General features: G+C 39.2%; 1 protein-coding gene across 5 annotated transcripts; it reads left to right on the top strand.

Moving 5' to 3' along the window:
• Positions 1–5,438: 5,438 nt before the first annotated feature.
• Positions 5,439–9,094, top strand: LOC127797227 (probable protein phosphatase 2C 34). 5 transcript variants are annotated; one of them, XM_052329949.1, is made up of 6 exons: positions 5,439–5,723; positions 6,368–6,619; positions 6,786–7,094; positions 8,203–8,320; positions 8,399–8,622; positions 8,830–9,094. In XM_052329949.1, exons 2-6 carry the CDS (start codon positions 6,380–6,382, stop codon positions 9,046–9,048), a joined length of 1,110 nt encoding a protein of 369 aa, XP_052185909.1. In that variant the 5' UTR covers positions 5,439–5,723; positions 6,368–6,379; the 3' UTR covers positions 9,049–9,094. The 5 variants fall into 5 exon arrangements, with proteins under 5 accessions (XP_052185909.1, XP_052185893.1, XP_052185884.1 ...); XM_052329933.1 differs by having other exon boundaries at positions 5,440–5,745; positions 6,258–6,619; XM_052329924.1 differs by having other exon boundaries at positions 5,441–5,745.
• Positions 9,095–9,249: the final 155 nt, after the last annotated feature.

Below are 9,249 nucleotides of genomic sequence, written 5' to 3'. Positions count from 1 at the left end.
GCCTGCAGTAGCCAAGTATAAAATCGAGTGGATAAATAAATGGATAAAGCTATTTGTACGTAAAGAGATGTAAATATAATTTTATAGAATTATTAAATGATCAAATTATTCCTGAGTTCAACCTAACACACACTCTTTCTTTCTTTCACCTTGCCTCGCCTCTGCTCTCCTCTGTCTCTCTCTCACGCTTGCCTTTGCGTCTCGCTATCGCCCTCGTCGCTACTCTTTATCTCCTTTGTTTCTCTCGCCTTGCCTCGTCTCTCCTTTGTCTCTTTTTTTCCTATGTCTCTCTTTCTCTTATGTCTCTCTCTCGCGCTCATCTCTGCATCTCGTCGCTTGCCGATCATCGCCGCCCGCTGCACCTTTGTTGGTTTGGGTGGTTGCTGGATGTTGTAGTGGTGAGGAGGTGAGGCGACAAGGCGCAGAGACAAGGCGGTGAGGAGGTGAGGCGGCGAGAGGAGGTAAGGGGCGATGAGGTTGCAGGCGAGGGCGAGGCGGGAGACGGTGAGGTTGCAGGCGAGGGTGAGGCAGGCGGCGAGAAAGGGGCCTGGAAAGAGAGAGAGAGAGAGAATTGGGTGAACAAATCGCGATATATCGTGATTTTTTGATGTCAAAATCTCGCGATTTATTGCGTCTGTGAAGGGGTTATCTGAACCCCTTCTGTACGAATAGCACGACCCATAAATTAATATATCCTCAACTTAATATCAATTTTCAATTTTAACATTTTATTTTAATTTAGTCATTGAATATTTTATTTTTATTTTAATTGTATTCTCGATCCAACAAACACGTGTCTCGTCTTACATAGCAGTTAATGTGATATTCTAACGTGTCCAATAATAAACACATTAGCAAAACAAATAAATTGAGCAAGATTTGGGTTGAAACTATAGATAAATTAGGTCAAGTCAGGTTGAATCTGGACCAAATTTGGGTGTGCTTTGAATGGTTGCTTCAATTACAGACAAAGATAGGGATAGACGATGATGAGGAAGCTAGAAATAATGCTAATGGTAAGGAGAATCGATGATAATGGTGAGCAAGTTGATTGGGGGTCACGAATAGGAGGATGACGTCAATCGATGGCGACATATTTGGGTGTTGTTGGCAGTTGCATTGCGAATGTGATAAAGAAGACGATCGGAACAAAATGCTCAACGTAGATGAAAGGCTGATCTATGGTCATCGAACGTTGTAGAGGCTTGTTAAATCGAAGGCAACAAATCCCTCTCTCATTGATTCACCTTTTCCAAAATTTCTCTATTTAGTTAACCTGTTGGAAAAAATGGTTATCACAACACCACCGCCCTCTACTAGCACCTCACCAATATCTTTGTTCTCATCCACCATATGACCATCTTCGAGCATCTCACCCATCTATTCTCTGCCACCGAGGCCTCTATCTCCTTAACCCCTTGTTATTTCTGATATATTTTTCATTATTTTTAGTTAGCCGATGACGTCCTAGCAAGCCACGTCGTCCTCGTCGGTCGGTTACCTATGTTATTATTGATTGCTCGCTGCTCCTCACCGTCGATCGCCTAAAGATCCTGCCCTTGGTCAGCCAGTGAAGTAGTAGTCCAAGCTTTCAGTCATTGATTATTGATTTTATGTATGTATGTATTTGATTATTTATTTTGTGTATTTAATTATTAATTTTACCAAAACGACGTCGTTTTGTTTTATAATTTGCAGCAAGAGCAAGCAAAACGACATCATTTTGCTGGTGTGTCAATTATTAGACACATCAGCACGCCACCTCAACTATCTATTCACATCAGCATGCCACATTAGTTGCCACATAAGCTAAGGCACACACTTGAGTAATTGAGAATAAAATTAAAATAAGAGTTAAAGTTCATGACTAAATTGAAGCAAATGTCAAAACTTAATAACATTAAAAATTGACTCAAAATTCATAATATATTTGTCTATCGACCTAAAATCAAAATATTTTTTGTTTAAGTTTTGCTAACTAATGCTCGGTGAGGAGGGGTTATGGCATATCTAATGTATTTTATTTTTAGATAAAATTTAATGATTAAGTGTTATTTTTAATACTTATATTAATTAGTAATAAATATATAGTATTTTTAAATATTTTATTAATTAATATAAAATATTTAAATACTAAAAACAAAGTGAATTAAACGTAGTTTAATGAATGCTTGTTGGCAATACCCTATTTGTTTTGATACTCTAAGATTTTACTAAAAAAATGTCCTTACAACATTCTCATAAACTGTTTAATATAGACTTAATACATCTTAAAGTCTCTCAACTATTATAAAATATGACATTGAGTCCCTCACATAAAAAATCTCAAGATTTGGTCTTTAAATAATTAAAAAAATATCTTTTTAATCATTGTTGTTAATACAAGTAAACGATTCCGTTATATTTGTCCAAAACCTATATACACACACATATATATATATATATACACGTACACCTAGCTCTATATACATATACATATACACAAACAAACAGAGGGTTGCGGCCATGGCAATCACCGCCAGTCGCGGCCATCACCCATCCCCTCAACCACAGTCGCGGCCATCCCCCAATATACACAAACACACGCACACATATGGCTGCTATGAACGCAGTCGTCACCCACCCGCCATGGCAGTCGCAATGAACGCGACCATTGTTGCGAGAGAGAGAGCTAGTCGGGAGTGGGTGATGGACTGTACAGTATATATATATACATATACACTTGGCTCTGTATACATATACATAAACACACAGAGGGTTGCAGTCATGGCAGTCACCGCCAGCAGTCATGGTCGCGGCCATCACCCATCCCCCAACCATGGTCGCGACCATCCCCTAATATGCACAAACACACGCACACATATGGTCACTATGAGCGCAGTCGTCACCTGCCTGCCATGGTAGTCGCGATGAACGCTGCCATTATTGCAAGAAAAAGAGAGATGGTCGGGGTAGGTGATGGACTGTATAGTATATATATATATATATATATAGAGAGAGAGAGAGAGAGAGAGAGCTGGCCATGGCCATGGGACGAGGTAGGTCTGTGTGCAATATATATATATATATATAAAGAGAGAGAGAGAGAGAGAGAGAGAGAGAAAAAGAGAAGGCTGCAGCCATGGCAGTCACCGTCAACCGCCATGGCTGCAGCCATCACCTACCCCCAATATACACAAACACACGCACACATATGGCTGCTATGAACGCAGCCGTCACCCACTCGCAATGGCAGCTGCAATGAACGCGGCCATTGTTGCGAGAAAGAGAGAGAGCTGGCCGGGAGTGGGTGATGGGCTATACAGTATATATATATATATATATATAGAGAGAGAGAGAGAGAGAGAGAGAGAGAGAGAGAGAGCTAGCTGGCCACGGCCATGGTAAGAAAGGGTGGTGGCCGCGACAAAGACTAAAATATTAACAATAAAATGGTATAATATTATATACATGAATTTGTTATGTCACGCACCTTAAACAGTGCGTGATGTCACGCACAAACGAATTTAAACGGCAAGAACTAAAAATATATTTTTTTAATTGTTTAAAGACTGATCTTGAGATTTTTTAGGTGAGAGACTCAATGTCATATTTTGTAATAGTTGAGGGACTTTAAGATGTATTAAGCCTTTAATATACTTTATTTTCAAGGTCCAAACACTCTTATTAGTTAGTAAAATATTTTAAAATATTATATATTTATTATCAACTAATATTGAGTATTGGAGTGTGAAAATAGCATGTAATTATTATATTTTATTTAAAAATAAAATAAATTAAATATACCATAACGAGTGGATTACTAGCACACCCATATTTTCTAAATAAATAAGTATAAGAAAATTCAACTGTGGGCCAAAGACTAAAAAGGCCGGGTGCTTGATGAAGCCCAAGTAAGTTGGTCCTGGCAAGCGTATAATGGGCCACGCGAAGTGAAGAGCTTCAACTGGGTTATTGAAATGCACTTAAACTTACCAACTTGTAACACTTTTTCTTTATTTTTTTAAACGTACGATTATTTTAGTTAGCTCTAATCGCCAAAGGGGAGCACTACGACATCTTTTCGACATGTTTGATAATTAGTATTAATATGTATAAAATATAAGCTTAATAAAAATAAAATAATATTATAATAGATATGTTGCCATGCAATAAAAAATAAAAGAATAAAGAAGACCATAAGGTTATATTGACATATAAATATATATAATAATAAGAGAAAATTAAAACTAAAATAGTTAAATCAATTTAAAGGGCGGTCGTAGCTGGAATCAACAAAACAAAACTATCCGCCACGTAATCAAAATTTGTTGCCGACTATTTGGATTGATGTGGGCCCGCGGAGACTGGGCCTTCACGCGGAATTATTTAGCGGATCCAATGATTAGGATTCTATGCGGTCAATGGCCCATCTTGGTCTTGCGGGCCCAAACCTCCAATTTTTTATTTCACATCGCGTGGTGAAAACTGCTCTCTCCTGTCCCCACACCTCTCAACGTCTTCAACTCAAACAACCAGCCTTACACGTTTAATGTGCGGGGATTGGGGATAGACGTCGTTTATTGAAATGAATTTTTTTTTAGAATAGACAAGTTGATACACAGACTTATAGAATATGAGTTAAAAGACTAAAATATCTTCATTTACATTATATTATAATTTTTTTAATACAATATAGGTGAGACTATTTTAGTCTTTTAATTTATATTCTATATAAATTTGTCAATCAATTTGTCTGACTTTATAAAAAAATTCAAAATGAAATTTTTTTTCCGACCATCCGCAGCTTTGATAGGCAAGCCCAAATAATTTCGGTAATTTATCAAAACTGGCTGCTGCTTTTTTGGTCCACAAAAGCGAGCTTGGAGCCGATAGTGGGACATTTGCATGGCTGTTATGTCTGCACATTTCAATTTCAACGGTGTCATGCCACCAGATGGCTATGTTCTAATGATATTAATTATTATATATTTGTACGTGAACCGAACGAGATTTTTGGGAATGCAATGCAACTCATGAATATGTAAAGGGCAGTGATATTTATTATTTAGATCAATCTTTACTTAAAAAAATTAATTTTATAATAACTTATGAATTATAAATATTAAATAAATATATAAAAATTATTATGCAATTTAAACTCACTTAACAAGGCCATGTGACGTAATTCTAATATTCGTTTATAAGAGTCCTCACGATTGTCCATTTTATTTATTATATTCACAGCTTCAACCGACGTCACAGTTGAGGGTCTAGGAAAGCAACAGCCATGAATCTTTTACCATTTGTATCCCGAAATACCCTCCTCGGCGGCTGCCAGGTCACCGGGTTCAACTTCTAGGACGCGGAACGGAGGAGTAAATCCGTAACTTCGACGGACGCCTAGATTTTTTTTTTGGATTCCGCCCTGACGTCCTCAGCCACCCCGCCCCATTACGGACGCCTAGATTAAACCGACAGGAAGAGAATTCGGAGAGAAAAAGGCCGCGTTTGCGACTTGGAAGACCCAAGAGTGGCCGTACACTGGACCTTTGTGCTCAAGAAAGGCCTACCTCCTTTGTACTCTTCTCCACCCACAATTATGATCTATTTCCAGCTCCAAATAATGGATCTCGCTCCCTCTTCACTTTTGAATTCTCGGAATCTGAGCTCCCCAGCTAGAAATATCTCCACTTCCAGCCCCGTTTCTCGGCTTCCGGCCTAGTAGTCTCCCATTTTTAGAGGTCAGACCCGCCAGAAAACAAGGTCTCCCCGTTTCTCACCCTCTAATTCCATCTGGGTTTTATCTGTAGGTTCTGGTTGTTTGGCTGTTTACGAGAGTGGCCCCTGTTTGGTTGCTGAGAAAATGGAAAAAAAAAAATAACGGAAAAGAAACGAAAATTCTCCGTTTTCTTAGGTTGCCACGGGCGTCGGCGTAGCTAGAAGGGTTTTGATTTTATTGGTTGGTATTCGTTTGTCGGGGTCTGAAAAGTGGGATTGTTCAAGATTCGGGGCGGTGAATATTTTCTCTACTACTGTTTGTGCACTTTCTTGGATACCAAACAATAGTAGCTTACATGTAGTGGGAACTCCATTAAAAAATGGAGACTCCCTGCTTTTAGTGAACTTAGCATGATCTTTTGGTCTCTACCAGATTCATCGTTTCTGTTTTTATCCACTTTCAAAAGTTTTAGTTGCTTGTAGCTTTTTGACTCTTGTATTCTCAAGTGATACGTATAGTTCACTTATTTTTGACTCTTGACTCATTTACTTGACAGCTAGGTGTATCAAAATTCAGTTCTGCATTCATGTGATCTATACATAGCACTTTTAACTTGCCACGAGTTAGAATAAATAGCTTATTGTGGTGGGAATTGAATTGGTGCAGACGAGGTGCAGTATGGGGCATATGTCAGCCATGTTCAATGGAATAGCAAGGTCACTGTTGATGAAGAAAGGGCGGAATTCTGGGTATTGTAGTGGAGCAGAAGCTGTAAAGGTGGAGAGTGAAGGGAAGAAGCATGATTTGATATTAAGGACTTCAGGGACTGTTAATGTTGAAGGATCGGACAATTTTGCATCGGTTTTCTCCAGAAGAGGCGAGAAAGGATTGAACCAAGATCGCGTCATTGTGTGGGAGGTATGCCTTGGAGAATTTGCAGAATTTATGATCCTAATCTTTCTTTGATCATGAGAAGATATGTTCTAGAAGGAATTGAAACTTCGCATATGAGAAAAGAAATGAAATTTTGGTTCATTTTTTCACTTTAAGTTGATAAATATGGATTGTGTTTGTTTGGTTGTAGGGATTTGGATGCGAAGAAAACATGATATTTTGTGGGATTTTTGACGGGCATGGTCCATGGGGACATTTTGTGGCTAAGAGGGTTAGAGAAACAATGCCCTTGTCCTTGCTATGCAACTGGAAGGAGACGCTCGCCGAAGCTTCACTCGACACGGATCTTGATTTGGAATCTGATAAGAAGCTTCACAAATATAATGTATGGAAGGATTCTTACCTAAAGACTTGTGCTGCTGTTGATCAGGATCTGGGCCAGCACCGCAAGATTGATGCTTTCCACAGTGGAACCACTGCTCTGACAATTGTTAGGCAGGTATATTGAAAGTCCTCTACGATTCTTGTCAATTTGCAGAAGACTTAAATCTTTTAACTCTTGAAAGGCTTGTTTCTTTAGTTTCTAGATTAATTGTCATCATATAAGAGCCTTTAGTATGAACTTCAAGATTTCTATCCTCAAATTGTTGGGTGCTGAACCACCCAACCAGAGCTCCAAACAATTTGAAGATACTTCATTGGAGTTATTTCTGGAGATGAATTATGTAGGCTATGTTTCTCATAACTTTATCGTTGTGCAAGTGGCAAATGGGCCGCGTGCAGAAGCTGTCCTTTCGCTATCAATTTCACCACAATTGTAGTGTCATCTCTATTGCACAACTCTTGATTCTTTTTCTTGTATCCTCAACCAGGTTTTTGGGTGTGGTCCTCAGCTTTGCTGGTAAGAGGGGGAATAAATTTCTTTTTGCGGGTGGGCCAATTTTCTTGTGAGTGCTATTTTGGGTGCTGGGTCCATCTTAACGAAGATGTACCCGCACAAGTAGAGAAGTTCAGTTTAGGAATTAGGATTGTGAAGATATCAAAAGCTGGTTTGGCAAGTTCTGGAAGTGCTTGATGGTTCAAGATTGTGAAGGGTTCAGTTTGTGCAAGTGATCCTTAAAGTTGGCTAGCTTAGCTTCTATTTTTGTATAGTCTGTAGCTATAAGCTTGTTTTTTGTTGTCCAGATTCCTTAAATTGGCTTAAATCAGTCTGAAATAGTGCGTTCAATTAATAAACTAATGGCTGTAGCACTTGGTAGCACGCATTTTTGCCATCGACACATATTCTCCAGAGATCTTTTACATGGATAATTTGATCAGTTGCCTAATGAAACACAGCATAATCAATCTTATTCTCATTTAATTACATCCTCGTAAACTCAGTATTTTTTGTTGTGCTTTGTTGAAAAATTGTCCACCTGTCTTTTCCATTTGTGGTGGTGGTTAAAGTTGCGGGGAAATTTGTGTAACATTCTTGCTTGTGGGAGTAAAATGGAGAATTTTGTTGGTTTTATTGTCTAATAGGTTTTGTCAAACCCTGAACAACTTCCTTTGGAATGCTTGGTTAGCATTTATGTCTTATATCTCCTGTCACTGTCTTCTGCTAGGGTAAGGTTATATTTGTGGCAAATGTTGGTGATTCCCGGGCTGTACTAGCCACCACTTCTGATGACGGCAGCTTGATGGCAGTTCAGCTTACCGTTGATTTCAAGCCCAATCTACCCCGTAAGATCTCTCTCTCTCTCTCTCTCTCTCTCTCTCGCTGCGCAGAAAATGATCATAATACTGTTGATGTTATCACAGAGGAAGCTGAGCGGATAACTCAGTGCAATGGGCGTGTGTTCTGTTTAGATGATGAACCAGGGGTGCACAGAGTCTGGCTGCCAGATGGGGAGTCACCAGGGCTGGCAATGTCTAGAGCCTTTGGAGACCACTGTGTAAAGGATTTCGGACTTATATCTGTGCCAGAAGTGACACAAAGACACATCACTGGCAAAGATCATTTTGTTGTGCTAGCAACTGATGGGGTATGTACGACGCTCATGCATATATACTATCATTTTGTGCCTTTTGCAATTTTGTAGGAAAGAAACAAACTGCTAGATCAGACACAAAAAATTCTCCCATTTCTGCATGCTACTAAACTTTAAAGTTGGACACGTCTTGGACAGTTGTTTAACGCTACTTTGTCCAAACTGAGAAGCTAACTAAAAAAATATATGTATTTTTGTTAGGTATGGGATGTTGTCTCTAATCAGGAAGCAGTGCAGATTGTGTCTTCAACACCAGACAGGGCGAAGTCAGCTAAATGTCTGGTCGAGCACGCTGCCCGTGCATGGAGGTCCAAGCGCTCTGGACTCGCGATGGATGATATTTCGGCCATTTGTCTCTTTTTTCACTCTTGTCCTTTATCCCCTCAGCAAATTCACGATGTAACTAACCCAAAACAGTAATGGAGCAAGATAAAGGCAATCGCTCGTGTCTCCATCTTTCCCCTTATATCACATTCTACCCTATCACTCAGGTTAGTCAGTCTTTGCCATTGCTAAGTGGTAGCATTAACCATATGTTTTTGTTTACGGGTACCGAAGCGGCAGGAAAATTCATGGGAGGACCAGAAGAAAATAAGGCAAAAAATAGAAAATCAGAGGCAG

The sequence above is a fragment of the Diospyros lotus genome, chromosome 1 (assembly GCF_014633365.1).
Source record: "Diospyros lotus cultivar Yz01 chromosome 1, ASM1463336v1, whole genome shotgun sequence".
In the NCBI taxonomy this organism is placed as follows: Eukaryota; Viridiplantae; Streptophyta; class Magnoliopsida; order Ericales; family Ebenaceae; genus Diospyros; species Diospyros lotus.
The sequence above is the reverse complement of the archived record's forward strand: the minus strand, read 5'-3'. Positions and strand labels throughout refer to the sequence as shown.